The following is a 20,792-nucleotide window of genomic DNA, read 5'->3' on the forward strand; positions in this document are numbered from 1 at the left end:
TTTTATTTACTTACAAAATATTCAGTAATCTGTAGAGGTTCTTTCCTTCTAGCCCGAGCCCCCGTCCACCAACAAGTGGCAGCTGGACAGCTGGTTGAACAAAGTCCAAGCTCAAACCAAACCTCTGGCTCCCCCTCAGCCAGAACATCATGGCACAGGTTGGTAGATATGGAAGGTGTTTTGTGTCATAAATAAGATCGACAGAATAGATTTTAAAAAGTTTATCTGAACTAATTAACTAATGTTCTGCTGCTTAGGCTCCGTCAACCAGGGTCCAGGGGGTGAAGCACCAGGAGTGGGTACAGCTGCAAAGGCCAAGCCCTGTGGATCCATCAGCACCCCGGTTCAAGCTGCACCAACAGTGGAGCACAAGGATACGAGAGGAGCCTTCTGGTATTTGCTTGAAATATTTGCCAAAACAACTATTCAAGTAAAGTAGCAAATACCTCAGCCAAGTCATAACAACTGAAAAAATTGAATTATTCTCGGAATAACAATGTAAATTCTGAAATAAATTCACACCCTGATCCAGATCCGCTCCATGACCCTTTCCTCCACAAAATGTCATGGAAATAGTTTTTTTGCATTATCCTGCTAACAAAAAAATAAACAAACAAACAAATGCAGATGGAAGCATTGCCTCCATGGTGGAGTTGGTGAATGACACTACTTGAGTTACACAATGACAGGTGGTGGAACAAAATGTAGGCAACAGCATGCAAAGACTGGTCTCCATCCATAAAACACATGAGAGAGAAATCATGTCTTGCTTTTCGCAGCCCGGGCAGAGAGAAGGCCAAGGCCAAGCTCAGCCAGAAGGCCTCAGGAGAGGGCCAGAGGTCCAAGATGAGGCTGTCACCGGCCCTGCTGTCTGGACCAGAGGTCACGACCCCGAGGAGGAACACCACAGGAAAAAAACAGCCCCGACGGACAGAGAGGTCAAACAGTGCAGAGGATAATCAGAGCCAGACATGGAGCAGAGCAAACCAGCACAGGTACACCAGGAAGGAAACAATGTTTTCTTATAGCTGCATCCTAAAGCCACATATTGTTTAATACTCATTTCTAATGCAAAATTATTGGCGATCTTTTGCATACAGCAATAATTGTTTGCTTTTTATCTTCCATCTAAAATAAATGCTCTTATTCTTGTTAATGGATAAAATTAAATAATTTTCAGTCTGACAAATGAGGCAATTAAGACGATGTAGGTGCAAATTCAATCTGATACTTTGAAGAGAACCGCTCAATTCTTGTTTTGTCCTTTGTAACTGCCGTGTTATTTGTTAGTGGTAAAGCAGTTTCTCTTAACACCTTAGTACCCAGGTTTGTCACTTAGTGTTGAGAGCCAACAGAGGCTCCAGTGCATCTTGGAGCATGCTGGCAGCTCGCCTCTGAACACATCTGTTGTGGAAAATGTTCACTCTGACTAGAAGCTTTGCCAAACTGGCTGCTCAGCTTGACATTAGGCTAATGAGGAAAAAGAACAAACTTCCCCCTTTTCTTTTACTCTCTTCTCCCTCTATCATTTCTCTTTTTCTCTCTTTTCCTTAATTTTTAAGCTCTCCGCATCTTCCCAGTTCAGCTGAATACATGCTGTTTTCAATTATTTCATGCTGTCTTGTGTATTTTTTTCATTTTTAAACATATTCGCCCCCTGGAGCTGACCAAGGCAATTTTCTACCGTTTGTCAATGTACAACTTTGCTCAACAAAGCAGTGCCTTGCTCAAGGGGTGAATCTAACAGGATTTGTGACGCCTGCTCTTGCTGTGCTTCCTCCCACAGCAGCCCTGCAGCGAGAGAGAAGGACCTGTTGCCGTCCCCCTCCCTGGAGAACCAGAACCCCCCAAGGCCGCGCGGCAAACCCCCCAGTGGGAAAACTGCCCCCAGGAAAGAGCCTCGCGGTGGTGCCAACTCCAACAACAACACAGTGACTCCACCAGCAGTGCCACAGCAAACACCTGTGCCAATACCTGCCGTCAGTGTAAACCAGGTTAGTTTATGGGGGGTGGGACACGCCTCTGAGAAGGGATTAAATTCCAAACAATTGAAGTACATGACTCAAGCACTGGAAGTCAATTCAAGAGCAAGTCCTACACAAGTTTGTAGCACATTGTCCATGTATTCTGTAATGATTACTTCATCTTACAGTCTCTGGATGATCTGCCATGAAGTCATAAAACTCCTCAGCATAAAAACGGTATTATTACATGATTATTATGGCTCAACACTGGCTGGTTTTATCGAACTATGGAGAGCGCGCGAGAGGGAGAAAAGAAGGGACAGAGAGACGGGACTGAATCATCGTCCATCGTTTTTAACCGACGAGTTAACGCTCAGTGGTTTTATGAAGATTGGGTAGTTTGAAGGAGAAAGAAAGAAGGAAAGAAGGAAAGAAAAGGAATAAAGAGAGATAGAAAGTCACTTATACACTCAAATGACTTTATGTTAGTAAGACATTTATAGAAAAGGACAGGACAAAAAAGATGATATAAAGATCCTGCCAAATAAAAATGACAATATGAGGTGAAATATGTTTGGCAGTGGATTTGAAACTTCTTCCCACTGTCGCTGAACATTAAACCCATCACAAGCTGCAATGTTACAAAGACGATTTGAACAACTGCAGCTCTGCAGAAACAACGATTTTTGAGGATGTGAAGTAAAATAAATGTATATGTGTTCATACACATGAGGGACAATAACAGCTGTCTGTTATATGCAAACAATGACTCTGTGAGACCAAAAACTAGCAAACTAAAGCTCATCTGTCATAATCCAAGACACGATTAACAAAAACATGTCTGATCCTGACATCTGCCACCTCTTCAACAGCAGTGAGGTGTGAGTTGTTATCACAGTGACAACCATAGGCTGTATATTGAGATGGACTACACTGTTTGTATTAGTGGGACCTCACTACCACAGCTCCATTCCCTAATAGGGGAGAGCGGGGTAATGTGGGACATTTTTTACATTTGCTCCCCTCTAGGCGAGCTAAAATGATATATCAGTAAAATGTACACATTTCCCGTTAATTCAGGATGTTTTCTAGCAATGGAAATGATCAGAATGTCTTCAGGACAAAGGGCAGAGAAAATGTGATTGAAAAAAGTGGTCTTGTGTCCCACTTCACCCCAGCTATGGAACTGGCCATGGAACTGGTCAGCTTGTTGTTTCAAGTGTTTGGCAAGCTCCTCGTCCATCTCATCTGTGAATATTCTCTTTACCTCAGCTACTGCACCCCAGGCTACTGATTTTACTTTCCCTTTCTCTTTTTTCTTTATGAATCTTTTGAGGGTTGTCTTATCAATATTTCTATCCCTTCCAGCTTTTCTTAAGGACTTCTTTCCTTGCATGACCTCAGCGGCTGCACTCTCCATCTCTGTGAGAGGTGTTTGGCCCCAGGTTGTCTTCCTGGTGTATAGTTTCTTGGCATGATGGCTTTTCTACAATGTTTATGACATTAAAAATAAAACATATATAATGTTATATAACACTAAAATATGTTTAAGACTAAACTTAACTCGTGCTTCATGGTGGGGTAAAGTGAGACACTGTCCCACTTTACCCCCCAGCATTTGTCCCACTTTACCCCGAAGCCACAATTTTAGAAAAACAACATCTTTTAGCAATTCAGGCTAATCTTCAGCTAGCATCAATCACATGGTTTTATATGTTGGAAGTTCACCAACATGTATGATATAAGTTATTCTACCTGATTCAAATTTTTTTGATTAAGTTCAAAGCAAGAAAATTTACTTTTACATGCAAAAAACGCTTTTTTGTGAAAAAAACATACTTTCCACAGCACCAGTACCAACTTATCCGTCATGGCAAGGGGGGAATGGGAGGGGCTTGTAAACATAATGATCAAATGAACACAAATGTGTTCCGTTGCCTAGATACAGGGGGTGTCTCACATTACCCGATGTCCCACATTACCCCGCTCTCCCCTACTGTGTGTGGAGACTCCAAATGCACTAGATGCTGGCGTTCATATGCCGGATATTTCCGCTTTGGTTCCGGACAGTAGGAGAAAGTGGAGGCGTGTCATTCATCTTTTTATTTACAGTCCAGGACGACATTTATATAATCTGCTTTGGAAAAAGTAAATAAAAGACAAAAAGGTTCTGAGGTCACGGGCTGCCATCTTACATCTTTTGTCCTGTATCAGTCTTTACACATATTCTGCAACCTGAGTGAGAACCAGCTGAGAATTCTCCTCTTTTGCTGAAGAAATTATAACCTTCCCTAAATTACCTGGAAATCGAGATGAGTGCTTACATCTGCAACCTGTGCTTTGAGTGCAGTCGCCACATTTGATTCGCTGCCAGTCTCTCCGTAGCTGTGCGGACCAGCTGGCAGGACAGCTAATGTTAGTGTCAGCATAGCTTCCCACAAAGAAGGGGGCTGAAGACTTGTGCTCGAGAAAGGAAACGCTTCTGCCAGGAGTGTAAATAAGAATTATGCACAGGACCATTTTTTCCTTTCTTTTCTCTTCTTCAACAAAGCACAATGTGGCATTTGTAGGGAATGGATTTTTGCAGATGGCAAAATGCACTGGATCGATTCCAAAAGCTTGAGAAAAACCCGTCGCCTTGTTGCTGCCAAGCGAGCAGGTTTTCGCCGGAGACTGGGAGCATTTGCGGGGCTTTCTTTGATGCTTCGGCCTCTGTAGTTGTCTTCTCATGATGGTTGTACAGACACAGCACTGCAGCTCTTTGATCAGTTCACATCTAATATCAAGAATTCAGGGACATTTCACAATTTGAATTGAAAACAGCAAGATGGTGCAAGAGTTGCTTCTGTATCTACCAAGAAGATGAGTGGTTATAAGCTGCTTTTGGACATGCACTGAAATCCGGATTTTCCCCTGAAACTATCCAGATATGTGAGAATTGAAATGTCATCGTTGTTCTGAACAGAGAAAAATTTCTGTTATTTGGGTGTGATGACGTTTCTAACACACAACAGAAGTCTTGTATTACTCTGACTGTCAATAAATCAGTAATCAACTGATCCTTTTAAGAAGCACTATCTCTGTGTCCAAGGCCTCAAGTACAGTCGTACATTATATCAGGGCCTTAGAGCTGAGGTACACAGGGAACATGGGCTCTAAAGACTTACAAGTATCATACTTTACACACCAAAGTAAAGATTTACTATGTCTTAGAAAGTTTAAAGAATTTTTAAGAAATAAGAAACTCAAACATAAGTCTGTCCGTACTCATCTGTCTGACTCTGACATTCAAAATTAGACAAACAAGTTTCATTTCACTTCACAGCTTTTTTTGTATTTACAAAATAAGTTTTTTATAATTACTTTTTTTAAGTGGTGAAGGTTTAGCAAGCATTATATAAATAATTCTGACCCATTTTTTTTCTTTTTACTGTTTTTCATCTGTAAAGCAGGATAAGAGGAAACACCGAGGGCCCAGCACCAAAATCACACCCAAGTCCCGGGAATTTATCGAAACAGATTCCTCCTCCTCCTCCTCAGAATGCCATTCAGAATCGGAGGAAGCCCTGAAAGCCCCCGCTCTGCCGCAGACCACACGCCCTGCCATTAACACGCAGACTCTGTCCAGCACGCACATGCACACGCCTCTCCTCCCATGCCTTGGCCCTGCCAACAGTTTGATGAGTCTGGGGACATTTGGAGGGAAAGGGCTGCGAGTCAAAGACAGTAGCAATGTGACCACTAATGGTAGCAGCAGTAGTAATAGTAGCATCAGCAGTGGAAACAATGGCAGCAGTAATAGCTGTAACTCGCTAAGCATTAGCAACATAAGTGGTTCCTTTGGTCCTTCTGTTCCTGATCCTGGAGGGTTAGGAGGACAGTGTAAGGACCTGGAGTCCATGTCACCACCTTCCAACACGGGGCACGAGGTGCCACTGTCCCCCCTTAGGGAGTACCAGGAGATCCAGAGTTTATGGGTGAAAATCGAGCTAGGTTTGCTCAGCAGGGTGCCCGGCGGCCAGGGCTCGGGGGAAAGACCCCGGGTGGGACTCAAAGAAAGGGACGTGAGTCAGGGGAGGGACAGGGACAGGCAGGGGGAGAGGACAGGTGTGCCAGAGAGAGAGAGACAGAAGCAGGAAGAAAGAGAGTGGCCAGGCCTGAGAGAAAGACAGAGGGTAACTAAAGGGGAGAGACAGGAGGACGAAAGTGAGCGATTGGCGCAGGACAGAGAGAGGCAAGGTGACAAAGACAGATTAACAGAGAGAGAGAGGCAGACGGATAGAGAGGACAGAGAAAGATTAGGGCTGGGGGAGAGGGAAAGGACGACTGCGAGGGACAGAGAGAAGGCATGCCTGGGTCTGGGGGTCCTGGACAACCCCCCTGTGCAAGAGCAGAGTAATCCCCGGCTGGCTGGGAGGACAGAGAGAGGAGAGAACGAAGGTAAACACAGGAGACAAGCAGTTGGGAGCACGATGGTCCCAGCAGAGAAACACAGCAGCAAGAACAAAAGGAAACACAAGGTGTGTGTAGAGATTTTTGTTGCATGTTTTTCCACCATGTTACGTGCAAACACTTTTCTCTGCATCTCTAACGCGTGTTCTCTGTTTGTCTATGGTCCCAGTCTGACCACACTGAGTCATCAGTCAACGGAAACAAGAAGCTGCGACTGGACAAAGACTGTCAGCTCCTCCCACCCTGCATCTCTCCAATACACAACCACAAGAACAGCTCGACAGAGTAAGTGTTAACAGCTTCCCGATGGACTAAGCAGGAGGGAACACAAGAGTACACAGTACTGTAGAGCAAAGTCATTAGGTCCCTCAGAGTCAACAACACAGACTCCTGAGACTTACAGTAGAAGATCTAAGAATGAAGGCAGATACTGTATCAATATTTTTCCACACACTGGCCAGAATGGAGCTCAGCCTTATCCTGTTATATAAGACAAGATCGTACGATTTTTTTCTAGAACTGTATAATAACATGCGTATCTTTCCAAGGCCCATTTGAGCCTCAACACTTTTTAAGTTTCCAAAGTACAGATTTCCCAAAACTCTGGTTTCTGTGTATCCGTGTATATATGTTAAACCTAGCGTTATGATGACATCACAGTATACTTGATGCATGTCCACTGTTGCTTTGTGTAATGAGTATCTGACAGAAACAACAACTGTGGTCATATATCTGATTTTCTGCATGTGGATAGAAATGCTAGGTCTAAGTGTGAAGCTAAACTTAGCATTACGGCACCATGTCACCACGTTATTCACAGGCGACTACCTCCACCAATATTACTTGGACCACAGCGTTCTTCTCCGGTACCTGATGGATCACTGATGTAGACTTTATCGCCACCTGCTGGAGAAGCATTCTTGTTTGAGAGTTTGTAATTTAGTCTTTTTTTATGAAACAAGGTTCACGTGGACAGAGAGTTTTTTCTTAAATGCAGGTAAAAATAACCACTTAAAAATATATCTGAGGTAGTGTTGACAAGCCGTAAAAGCCAAATAATTTTTTCACTGTACAATGTTACACTCATTTCTCGTTTATTCTCAATTTTTATTCAGCACAGTTATAAATAATACATTAAAGCATGTTATAGAGTGCAGGGGGAGGCAGAAAACCTAGTAGGATTATTTTGGAGCCTCTACCGAAAGATTGTTACAAATCACATAATTAGACAATACCACAATGACATGCCCAAAAAATATGACGACCCACAGGAGTCATCAAATGAACATGTAGAGCACAATGAAAGCATAACAACGACAGCACTAGAATCAATACGCTTCTTATTTTGGTCTCAAAGCACAAAAATGAACGAATGATCTCCACCAGAGGAGACACACATCACACACAGGAGGTTTATCATAACATTGTATCGTCAGTCTCTTTCTCCATTATTCACCTCACTGAATACCACAGCCTCGTGTGACTGGCACAGACACTCCTCGAGTTAATCAAGTTTACTGGAGACAGAGTATTTTTAGGAGGCTTTGACGTTTTTAATGTGCCGATGAAGTCATTAAAGAGGTGAGTCCAATTCGCACTGTGACACCGGGATGACACAGTGTGAAGTTTTGCTTCGCGTGTGAATTATTAAAAACATCCTAAGCTGGCTGTTGCTATAAATAAGCCTGGACGTCACCGCCCGCGCAGGAAACATTTTTTTTTTATAGCGTCTCTGTGTTGTGATAGAAAATACAGCGGGGGGAGGCGGGTGGGGGGGTGACCTGGAGTTGAACTCTTGACATTGTGTGGCAGACGTCTCAGTCTGCCACCAGAGTGTCTGTTCATCACCCAGCAGGCTTTTTATGGAAGCTGTAAACGGGATGATGAGCTCATTCTGCTCCGACTCATTCTGTCATTTCTAACCTGCGCCTTCCGACAGCTAGCGTCAAGCTGCTTCCATATGTTTGGCTATATTTTGACAACAGATAATAAGATACGTAGATTAAAGATTGAGTTTCTAGCCGAGGTTGGTTTTAACAGGGACAATATGGTGGCTTGAAACATTAAGTCATGATAGTATTTTTATAATTATTAATAATTTTTTTAATTACGACAAAAACAATAAGATAAGAATGAGAAGCTGACTCTCAGGATTGTGGTTTAAGATTCCCTGAACATTTCCCTTTAAATGACGAGTCAGTGAGGGTTGTTGTGAGCCGTGCCCTTTTCCCCAGCGACTGTTTGTTTGTCGGCTTGTTCAACAAGCTCAGGTGCAGGACATCAAGCATGGTCATGTTTGTTAGATACTGAGGCTAATGAGGGTTCTTCAGGCTGGCTCTTACGTTGTGTAGCAGAGTAAATGTCTGCTCTGTCTGTGAGAGATCGCTGACGTTACTGCTCAATGCAAAACTTTGACTGGCTCTCTGTAAAGATGTTTTCTATTTAAGTAGACGGATAAATATTAGTTTTCCCTACAGATAAATGTCAAGAAAACAGACGCCATCAAGAGACCAAAGCAATAGAATAAAAATATCATATGAATACAAAATTTAAATAAGGTTTTTTTCTCAGAGAAGTAAGCAAGATATTTGATTTACAGAGTGGATAAGTCCGCTGTAGCAGAAAAAAATAATGCAGTTTAATTTAATTTGGACTTTAAAAGCCTGATATCTACAGTGGTACAGTGGTTTGAAGGAGTTCAGCGTGCAAGCCCCAGGGCCATTCTGTGTGGAGTGTTCTCTAAGTGGGTTTTTTCGAGGAACTCCAGTTTCCTCCCACAGCTCAAAGACATGCAGGTTAATTGGCGATTCTAAAATGCCCGTAGGTGTAAATGTGAGCATTAATGCTTGTTTGTCTCTGTATGTGGTGACCTCTTCACGGTGCACCCCGCCTCTCGACCAGTGTCAACTGGGATTAGCTCCAGCCGCCTCATGCTCCTTAAAGGATAAGTGGTATAGATAATGGATGGAAGCCAGAACTCTTGCCACCTTGCAGAGGAACAGTTGAGTCGTTGTAAATGTATTACTATGGAAGATTTGGCAGATATACTGTGGTGCCGTACATTTCTGAACTTATTATCCCTTTAAAAGAACTAGAAGAGCTCTCACATGCTGTCCTGCACACACACACACACACACACACACACACACACACACATCCGTGTCCTTCTGTCTTAGTGAGGACACTCATTGGCATAATGCATAATTTCCAAGCTACTCACCCTAACCTTAACCATCTAGTCTATATTCACAATGGTCCTCACAAAGATATCTGTACAAGTACACACACACACACACACACACACACACACACACACACACACACACACACACACACACACACACACACACACACACTGACATCTGCTTAAGGATAGACACACACAAATGCACAAAAAATTTGCATAGTCATACACACAATCACTACACACAACCACACCAGCACACATCAATTATGCTGCGTTCAGACACAAATCCACACACGGATACACCCAAACTCCCGCACACACACACACCCATGCACACAACTAATTAGTCTTTGTCTCCCTGGTTTTGTATATTATCACTAATGTCGGGGCCTGGGGCGTTGTTCTGCAAGCTCAGCAACTTTTCTCACTGCATCAAACCCCCAGAGTTTCCCAGGAAGGGAAAAAATATAAAAATATTATCTGTTGTGTTGCAAACAATATGAGTCACGAGCCACAATAAGGCAGCCGAGGGAATAATGGTGGATGCTCAAGCAGGGAAGGCAGCCTCTCAACAGTTTGGGAAGGAATGCATCAACGAGCAGCTGCAGATGAAATTAGAATGGTTAGGCAACGTTATCCCAGTGTAGAGAAGCAGGGTTCACATGCGTCGCTCCAAAGCACTTTTGTGTATTTAACAATAACAATGTTGATGAAACATTGGGATGGCAGGTCGTCCTTGTCTAAAGAGCAATTACTGCTTTAAAGGGGACATATTATGAAAATTCCACTTTTGTAGTGCTTCTACACGTTAATTTGGGTATCTGGCATGTCTACCGTCCCAAACACTCTGGAAAAAAACAACTCCCGCAATTTGTTGTGGTTCCTCTATTTCAGAAACGATACGCTAGAGTGCGTCGAATGGGATTACGACCGAAATAAACGTCATAGTCACACCATGCCAATGTAGGGAGTCTCGCTACATGGCCTTGGACGAGCGAGCTAACGGTAGCTAGCCCCCCAGCTAGGGGAGCCCGGCTGCCCGGCTAGCGTTAGCTCGCGAGCTAACCGGGCCGGTGTAGCCCGGCTAGCGTTAGCTCGCGAGCTAATCGGGCCGGTGGAGCCCGGCTAGCGTTAGCTCGCTGCTGCTACCCGTCAGACATTGAAGTGGCCGCATAAACAAGGGACCCCCGGATCACCTCTAATCATTGACTCAACAGTGTGGAAGGATGCTGCTGCTGCGCCAGCTCAGGCTCCCACAGCTCCCACTGCGGGGCTGCGCTGGGGAGCTGGGGCTCTTGCAGCCAGGCTCACCGGGGGTGAGGGGGGTGGGGCACTCAAAACAGGTCAATCTGAGGAGGGCTGTTTTAGACAGGGTAAAAAGGTGCTGTTTTAAATGATCCTTGTGGTATTTTGACCAAAATATGTTACAGACATTTCATTAAGACCCCAAGGAACCATATCAACTTTGGTAAAATGTGCATCATATGTCCCCTTTAAGACAACAAATACATAAAGAAATTGTGGAAGAACAATTTAAAGAGAGATTCCCCATCATTTTCGTCATTTATATAATTACTGAAAGTAGTGTTAATAATTATATGAATAAGAAAATATGGTCTTTAGTAGGAGAGCTGCAGACGGTGATGAATAATCCTGATCCATTAGGAGTCACCAATATAAACTCAAATAGCTACAGATTGTTTTTCCTTCCTCATGGAAGCTAAAGGAAGTTAAAGCAGATATGACACGACTGAAAGATGTAAGACGTTATCTCGAATACAACTAGGGATTTCTCAGGGTTTGAAATGTAAGTAATGTAAGTACACAAGTCAACTAAATATCGAACATAGGTCAAGTCCAATCATTAGATAGTATATCGATCTAAGTTCAAGATGAGCAACAACAGTAGAGGGGGATTTGGTGGAGTGAGAGTTTCATTGTAGGATAAAGAGACGAGGCAGTTAGGAGGTTGAAACTGGCAGATTGGTGTCAAGACGGGACCGAAGTTTAAGCCAACAGTCAAACAACCAGATTTCCAGACCCTGACACTTGATCTGGGGAAGCAGGGGAAAACTATTTTTGAAGATCCTGTGTAAAAGAATACATAACATCCAAATTCATTATCAACATTCTTCCAGAGCATCTGGCCCCCAAAAGGAAATCTTTGCAGGAATTACATTAAACAAACATTGGTCTGTTTGGCCATTTCTACACATCAATTATTGGCCTTGGCAAAGGATATGCAATGGTTTTGTTTTTCTTTATTAAAACTCTCCCACAGATCCAGTGACATAGAAAGTAGAGGTCATATAGGTTTAGTCTATTTTTGCAAAGCATTTGAAAACCACTTGAGCCGTTGAGGTTACTGCAGTAATTGTTGGAGACAGAAAGAATTTCCAATCTGATTCCACCAGAATCCTTGAAGCACACACATTTCTTTTAGTTGAAGGGAATGTAGTCGCACCGCAAACGGCTGAAGTAATAACAATATGAATGGGGATACTAAAAGAGTGTTTAATATAATATTAGTGAAACATTCATCTGTCTGTGCTGGGAAGGAGTTTTCTGAGGGAAAAATTCCTCTCAGGGTGGTGGAGTCACTTCAGTCCTCTGACAATGTCATAATTTGTTGGTTATCATTTGTCATTTATCTATTTCTTCTTGTTGTCAGGATTAATTTGATGAAGTTTCCAAAAGCCACAGACTTATGAACACATGACAAACTTTAAAAGGGAACCTTCATGTTGTGCATTAACTTGTGACCTGAAAATCAACCATTATTGGGAAATGCAGCGCTGCTTTACCTCCTCATCCTCCTATACCATTGAGCTGTGAAACATGCAAGCAAATCAAATTCATCAATAAGCACAAGTTATCTAGATAATCATATATAATAAAATAAAAATATTGTATTCACTGTCATTATAGTAAATTAAGATATAATAACTTTGTTGTCATGTGTGTGCCTTTGTGTGTTTAGAATTTCTCTGAACAGGAAGCAGTCTCGGCGGCGCAACGAGAAGCTGCTTCCTCCCCTCCTGTCGCCCCTCTCGGACGATCCCCCACGTAAACGAACCTGCGACAGCAGTTCCTCTCTCAGCCAGGAGGTCGGCGCCTCGGGGATTCTGCCCTGCTCCACGACATCCACCTCCTCCTCCTCCTCCTCCTCATCTCACAGGCACAGGAGAGGTGAAGGCAAGGTGTCGTCACATACGAGAAATGGCAGCGTGAGTCTCTCTTTGAACCTCAGCATTTTTTTTGCACACATGTTCATGCACATTTGAATATGTTGGTCACTACTGGTTAACTCACATGTCAGCCAGGCAGATTATTAACCCTTGAGCTTTATAACATAAACTGTATGTAAAGCTAAGCAGCACGTCTTCACCTCCCCACACTATCCAGACATGAAGCCAAAATATGCAGTTAAAGTGCCTGCTTGATGAAAGCCACACACTGTAATACTAATTAACACTATAATAACCACAGATTCCAATGCCATGTCTACAACAGGAAATGGATCCCCCGAGCGAGAAGCCCTGTGGAGATGGTTACCATGCCAACGGTCAGTCGGACTCGGAGGTGTGGTCTGAACCACTGACGGAAGCTGCAGAGCCTCGCAGGCCAAGGCTGTCGTTCAGTGACGTGTATGTATACATGCTGTTTACCACACACACCCATACATGTATGTACATTTGTATCATTGCTGGTTGCAGCTTTCTTTCTGAAACTGTAAAAGTGACCTGCAGTAGTTCAGAACTGTTGTCATAGATGATTCTCAGCAGCCACGGCTAAAAGGCACCAGCCACCAGTTATTGATTTGATAAGATGAAGGGTTCTCCAGATATCCACACAGATAGATAGATCTCACTATGCCATCAAATTTATTTATCAACAAGTTTTTTTTTCCCCCTAATCATCACTGTTATTCAAAACCTTGCAGCTACGTTATTATTTTCATTCATGTGTAATTGGTTAATTTCCTTTGTTAAAACACATCAAGAGTTTCCTCTTCATGTGGAAGTGTGTTGTTTCACTCTGCTGTGTATTAATAGAATGTGTCTTGTTTTTCTAATCAAAAGAAACATATTATTTATATCTTCTCTCCCGTCTGGACCATTTTAATACATTCCAGTGGGACAGAGCAGGGATTTCCCAGAAGTTTCTTTACTGTTTCCTCAGTTTCTACGTTCTAATTTAAGCTGACAGAATTATTGCTGTATGGCATAAAGGGAGATTTCTTTATTGCATTAAATGTCAATCTTGAGTGTCAACACTAAAAGTTTCATGCAGGTGGGGAAGTGAGTGAAAAGCTCAACAGATCTAAAAGTGGCAGCACCACTGGAATCATAGAGTGGCTGCTAATTATCTCAGCCATGACCCAATCCAGAAACCAGTCAACCTCAACCAACCCGAACAGCAGCTGCATGATGGTCCAGCAGTTATCGAGCAGCCGCAGTCAATAACAAGAATAACAATGCATGTCATTTACCGCTGAACTGTACAAGTCACACTTGTCTGCCACCAGACCTCTGCACTCTGCTGCTCAGCCTCTGCAGCTTCTTCCCCACCACTCTTGATATGAAGCTCGATCCAGTTCACGGCTCTGGTGCAGGCCAGTGAAGGGAGCTGACCTTTCCAACCTCCAACACGCTGAACATGCTTTTAGTTGTAGTTTTTTTAAGAGAGTTTTTAGCTTTAGCTCCAGTTGAATGAGAGTCTCTTTGAAAAAGAAGCTTCTACCTAATGAATGTAATGTCATGTTTAAAGCTAAAAGAGAGTGTGTTCAGGTTTTAACAATTTATAGGTAAGGATTTTTAGACCATATTGAGTAAAATTTAAGACCTGTGTCAGATTCTCTTTGAGATATGAATGAAGACCCAGAATTACTCACATTTCCCATTTTCAATTGAAGATCGGGGGAACTGCTGAGTAGAGAATTATGCCCGGGCCACACTGTCTGCGTGCTGCATGTCTGTGAGGTTTCTAGTATGGTCACAATAAAAACCTTTTTAAAACAAATGAATTGATTCAGTCACCAGAAACGCAAGAGTGCTTTTACTTTGAAACAGGTGCAGGAGGTTTAAAAATATTCATGTTTTTGACATATTCGACAGATGAAACATTAAAACTGTGATTTAAGATATTTTCAGTCTATTCTGCTGTTAACCGCACACACTGCAGGCGAGACCTCGACTCCCTTGAATAGCAGCCAGCGTGACCCGGCTCTTACCCTCAAAACACCAGAAACTACAGGTGGAGAGGCGTTTATTTCATGTAAAAACCAAGCCCGGGCTTTTGATACAGCATACAGAACAGTATCCGGGGTCAGAAAGGTGAGCAGGCATTTACTGCCCACCTTTACTGCAGCAATTGTAAACTTTGTGGGTCATAAATACCACTGCTGTTGACTCTAAAACCCTGATACATGTTGTCAAGGGCATTATAGAAGTACCTGGCTCAATATAGCTCTTCTTTATCCAGTTCCAACGTTTCCCCGAAACATTCTCGGTGATTCTGCCGCCAAGAAGGAACAGTGCACGCAGAGCACACATGCTGGTTTGCAAGTGTGTCTCTCCATTCGCTGCTCTGTGTGTTGCAGAGTAGAAAAGTTCTCTCCCCAGTATGGTTTTGCATTCACGGATATTGTTCTGTGCTCTGTAAAATGTGCGCTGGCATTATTTTTACATGCATGTATTTAGGACAATCAAGCCTACTAGATAAAGTAGGTTATCAGTTAAAAGTGTAAGAGAATGTTGGTAGCGGCATTAAATATACGTGAACAAGATGAAGACGTACCTAAACTTATTTGATACCCAGTATGTAATATTTCAATATATTTTTAAGGTTCTAAATTCATTATTAGACTTTTTAAGACCGCACAGAAACCCTGAAGATGTTTGGACCCGGCACAACTTAGGTGGCGGGGGGGGGTTTACACCCAGGACCACTAATCCATTCTTATCGTGTCTCTTTATCCGCCTTAACACCACTCGTCTTATTTGGATACGGATAATCTGATTCCCTGTTCACACTGGGTGTTGGCGTTTTAAAAATATACACTAAGAGGCAAACAGCGGCCTATTAGTTTCCTGTGAATGGTGGAAAGAGCTCTACCTCACCACTGCTCCGGTTGAGTCGAAACCTGGAAAGATGATGCATCTTATGATTATTTGTCCTTTAGGGTTTCTGCAGTATTAATGAAACAACGTGTTTTGCTGTTGTACTAAGGTTACACCGAGCCCGAGGTGTGTGTACCTAAATAGGCTGCCGTATATAACGCACCCCCAGCTCCTTGTAGTCAGTGATTATGTAAATCAATAACATGCAGGGGCTTTGTTAAACAATGTGTTGGTGCAAATATGTGATGTTCTTTTCCCCCCCTCTGTGCTGTTTCCAGAGTCCACAGTGCAGACTATTACATGCAGGAGGCAAAGAGGCTGAAGCACAAAGCTGATGCTCTGGTAAGACTTTCTGTAACACACACACACAAACACACACACACATACACACACACACACACACACACACACACACACAGACTTCGACTTCTATCTCAGTGAGGACACTCATTGGCATAATGCATTTGCCAGCCCCCTCCCCTAACTTATACCATCACAACTAAATGCCTAATCCTCACCCTTACCTGAACCTTATTCTAACCCTAACCTTAAAGCAAGTCTTCACCCTGAAACAACCCTTGAAAGTGTTATCCTCAGTCTGTAAGGTGCCCATCGTCCTCACAGAGATACAAGTACATGTGAACACACAAACACAAACACCTCGTTGCGTGAAACCAGACAGGAGAAGTGGAGACAGATGGGTAGATACACAGAGAAAGCAAATGATTTAGAAAAACACAATGTTAACTTCCAGAGTCGGAAGTTTAAAAAGTAATTATCTTTGTAATCCTTTGCGTGTGTGTGTGTGTGTGTGTGTGTGTGTGTGTGTGTGTGTGTGTGTGTGTGTGTGTGAGTGTGTGTGTGTGTGTGTGTGTGTGTGTGTGTGTGTGCGTGTGTGTGTGCGTGCACAGTGAGTGTCCGTAGAATGAAAATCTATTTCATATCAGGGACCGTGCGGTGGAATTTGTGTTATTTATTGCACCATTTGTCTCTAAGGGAGCGCTGCTTTCAAGGACTGATTATGTCTGCAAGATTATACAATATCAAAAGAATTATCTGATCCCCCCTGAACAATGAAATGAGATTTATTTAGCTTGTTATTTATCTTATGTTTACGCATTGCATTTTAGCAGCAGATTATTCGAAGAGAAGCCTGTGCGTCTGCATGAGATATTCCTCATTCTGTCTAACTCACGTCTTCTCTCCCTCTCTCTTTCAACGTCTTCTCTCTCTCTTTCCCTCCCCTCTTTCTTTCCGCCTTCACCATTTGTAGATGGATAAATTTGGTAAAGCAGTGAACTACGCGGACGGCGCCCTCTCCTTCATAGAGTGTGGAAATGCTATGGAGCGAGATCCACTAGAGGCTAAATCACCTTATACCATGTACTCGGAAACTGTGGAGCTCATCAGGTACGGATGGACAGAGAGGAAAGGTATCATAGTTAAATGAAATGGAAGGAGATAACGAACACTTTATGTCCTGATAATGTTCCACATTGGAAGTTGTATAACTGATATGATTTGAGCCGTGCAATTTGGTTCAAATTATAGGGAAAATGGAAATTCACTTGATTTACTTTACTTTTAACTAATTCCAATAGGTTTTTCAGCTGCTTTAAGATGTCCATGATGTTTATCTAACTACTTTGAACAATACTGCACACCCGTATCTGAATGCTGTACAAAATGTTCCACAGCAGCTATAACCACTGCTGATTGAACTGCCCAGTAGGAATCTATGGCATGCAGTCATTGATGATAACGTTACCATGTGTTTAGACATGAACTGAACTTGACTCTCTGTCATTACAGGATGAGGAATAGAACATAAACTGCTCAAATTTCTTTCCTCTTAGGTTTTTTTTCTCAGGGAATGTCAAATCTTGAAATATCTTCTAAAACACAACAGAAATACTCCAAAGCATCACAGAAAATTATAGTAATGATAGCCTTATTTTATTTTAATAATGATTAATAAATAACCTAAATAAAATACCTATCTTCTGCCCACACTGTTAGGCATATACTTACTCAAATACACCTCAGTAAACAGAAGAATAAAAACCATCTTTTTTTCCCATCATGTACACATGATTTTTAAATAATGCTTAATATGGGTTTTGCGCCACCCTCTTTTAAAATGTGTCTACATTTTTTCTTTGCATATAAATAGTCATAAAGCATTTCAGTCAATAAAAGTGAGGAGCATGATTAAATGTATATTGAAGATAATTTAAATTGATCATTTGAATTTAGTTAATGAAAAAAATGACTGTTCTATACTCGACTATTATACTTTTTTCCTAAAGACCCAAATAAACAAGTCTATTTTCTGCCATAGCTTTAACCGAATTATATTGTTTAGTGAATGTGTTTTGGAATTTATTTGTTATCGAGAAAAAAAATTACACCTCAGTTACCATCAACCTTACTGACCTGTTGTAGTTTTAGCTTTAATCATATTCAGGTTTTATTCTGCTGTTGTGTGAGGTCACATCTGTGCTCTGGGTAAATAGCAAACTGTTTTTGAATTAAAACTAAACCCTAATTAACAGGAAGCAGACATATTCAGAAATGATTGGATTAACATAAAACATTATATTTTCGTCTTTATTGTGAAAAGCCTCACAGACCTGCAGTGTTGCTGATGAGCGCAGTTTAACTCTGCTGCTATAGGAGCTGCCACCGTGTGAGGTGCAACTTAATGAGAGCAAATACTCAGAATAACAAATGACTGCCACCTCTGAATGCAGACAGGGTGACAGCAGGGAGCTGTTGTGGGAGAGAGTCTTTTAACTGAAGGACTAGGGTTCAAGCTCCGCTTACCTGCTCTCATCCATCCTGCTGAAGTGTCCTTGAGCAAGACCCTGAATTGTTCCCATCCGCAGGCCTGCTGATATGTGACTCTGACCTCTGACCTCCCTCTGGGGATAAGACAAGACTTTTCCTGCAGACATCGTTAAAGGATAAAGGTGTAACTCCTCTCGGCTGCATCACTTATCACTGTTGGATTGCAGTGTGACTGATTCACCACCTTGATAAGCAGTTTGAGGCCTTAACAGGTCATTGAGAACAGGAGACTCTCCTCCATTGATTTTATATTTATTTCAAAGCAATTTTTATTGAGCAATTTGGCTCATAAACAAATTGCAATGACATGGTTGTTGCCTATTTTAACTATACTTAAGTTTATTCAAGTACATGGTCTTCAGTTGGAGACCAGAACTTAATGATTTAATGATCAGATTTTGTAAAGCTTTCCCTCAAATTCCTGCGTTTGCACTAAAATAGCCTCTGCTTGTGCTTCGATGTGCCGCCGCTTATGCTCCCGCTGTGCTTTCACTCTGATTTTTGTCGTTGATTAGACAGATTTCCTGCACTTCACTTCTTCTCCTCGCTGCTTCTGTGCACACATGCAACGTCAGGTCTTGGGTTTCTCCTCTGCTCTCTGAATCTTTTGTGCATCATGTTTGTCATTATTCCCCAACCAATAGAATGCCAGATGAGCTGTTGACAGATAAAATAGTCCCACCCTCCTGGTTACTTTGGTGTTCATATTTGCTAGTAACCGTGTTCTCATGACATAAAAAAACTTGCGTACATCCTTCATTTTGCCGCTCCATGTTCACCAGTGATCTGCTGGAGTCCTGTTTCATGAATGTGTCGTGGTTGTTTCTTCAAGCACACGGACAGGGAGCTGGTGTACTAATAAATCTGTTGACGACGGGAGTGCATGAACCCAGTTAAAGTAACCGCCCGTATAGGATTCTCGAAGACATAAAGCTAACACACCCACGATGAGCTCAGGACAATGTCATTTGTCAACACTACATCTGGCGTTCTATTGGTTGGGCAATTTTGACAGATTTGTTGAACAAAAACTAAGTTGAGAAAAAGTGAGTGCAAGCGTACAGTTTGAGCACAAATCAAGAAAATATAAGCACAAGCAGGGTGTATTTGAGTGTTAGTGCAGGGTTTGGAGTAGATCTGAAAGAACAAGCTCTTGAATACCCAATTGATAATGTAAAAGACAGGTATTTGCTGTTATCAGAATAAAAAAAGAAAGATAAAGTAAGAATAGAAAACAAAATAGAAAGGAACAAAAGCTGGGAGGAGGCAGGAGGGAATCTTTCATCCTCTTCAATCTAACACCCAGACATCACTCAGAAACTTTCACCTTTTACAACACTGTGAAATATTCCAAAGGTGTAGGATGTCAATTGTCACTTGTGTTTTAAAGTAGCGAGAGGCTGTCAGACCGCGACAGTTTATTTCCCACTGTAAAAATTCAAATTGTTTGGTGTTGATTAAATTGTTAATATGCATCTTTGTACTTGTGACATACATTTTTTTCCTTTAGGAATGAATTACTTTATTTTATTTTAATTTGGCTGTGATGAGGCATATAAGTAAGAAAGTTTCTCTGAGATGTATTTAGATTCATCGTGGATTCAGATGAGCCAAAGAATTCCTCACAGTACACGTCATAAATAACCAAAGGAGAAGTGAGTCAGTCCACAGAGTCACATAAAGCTGTCTGGTAGCTTGCCTTGCCCGAGGGCACTTCAGCAGGGTTGAATCTGGCTGTCAGTGAGCTAAAGAAATTAATCACGAACCGCCATATATATGTTTATGTTTAGAAAGAGCAGCTCCTTGGATGATTTTGACCTTGATTTTTCTAATTAAAGTGAACCTTGAGTATACATGCATTCACCATCACGATGAAAATAAAGTGATGTTTATGTTTGACTCCCATAAATCACTCCAAATGTCAGCAGATGAGTAATGAGCATCTCTCACAGGTACGCCATGAGGTTGAAGAACTTCAGCAGCCGTTCAGCTACAGTTGCTGAGAAGAAACTCGCCGTGTTGTGGTAGGATTCTCTTTTGTGTGTGTGTGTTTGTGTGTAAACAACATACGGTTAGGGGCCGTCACCTTTGAAATGTTATGGTCAGATACCTAAATGTCTCCAAATATCTTTGTCTGATCTATTTAAATACAAAACATGATATTGTCCTGGTAGCCACAAGAGTTTATTTGCTGACCATGTTGTTGTAATGTCCAGC

At 42.1% G+C, this 20,792-nt stretch overlaps 2 protein-coding genes across 5 annotated transcripts in view; both read left to right on the forward strand.

Moving 5' to 3' along the window:
• Positions 1–20,792, forward strand: part of aff2 (AF4/FMR2 family, member 2) — a 150,687-nt gene that overhangs the window by 118,032 nt on the left and 11,863 nt on the right. Inside the window, exons 12-22 of the mRNA XM_053428681.1 lie at positions 53–158; positions 258–393; positions 780–995; positions 1,787–1,994; positions 5,417–6,484; positions 6,586–6,701; positions 12,584–12,830; positions 13,093–13,250; positions 16,004–16,067; positions 16,999–17,135; positions 20,528–20,599. Coding sequence (XP_053284656.1) covers positions 53–158; positions 258–393; positions 780–995; positions 1,787–1,994; positions 5,417–6,484; positions 6,586–6,701; positions 12,584–12,830; positions 13,093–13,250; positions 16,004–16,067; positions 16,999–17,135; positions 20,528–20,599 — 2,528 coding nt within the window. The remainder of the gene's footprint in view (positions 1–52; positions 159–257; positions 394–779; positions 996–1,786; positions 1,995–5,416; positions 6,485–6,585; positions 6,702–12,583; positions 12,831–13,092; positions 13,251–16,003; positions 16,068–16,998; positions 17,136–20,527; positions 20,600–20,792) is intronic.
• zgc:66433 (uncharacterized protein LOC321250 homolog) overlaps positions 1–20,792 on the forward strand; it is a 143,218-nt gene that overhangs the window by 37,973 nt on the left and 84,453 nt on the right. The gene's annotated exons all lie outside the window — the stretch shown is intronic.

The sequence above is a fragment of the Pleuronectes platessa genome, chromosome 8 (genome assembly GCF_947347685.1).
Source record: "Pleuronectes platessa chromosome 8, fPlePla1.1, whole genome shotgun sequence".
Lineage (NCBI taxonomy): Eukaryota > Metazoa > Chordata > Actinopteri > Pleuronectiformes > Pleuronectidae > Pleuronectes > Pleuronectes platessa.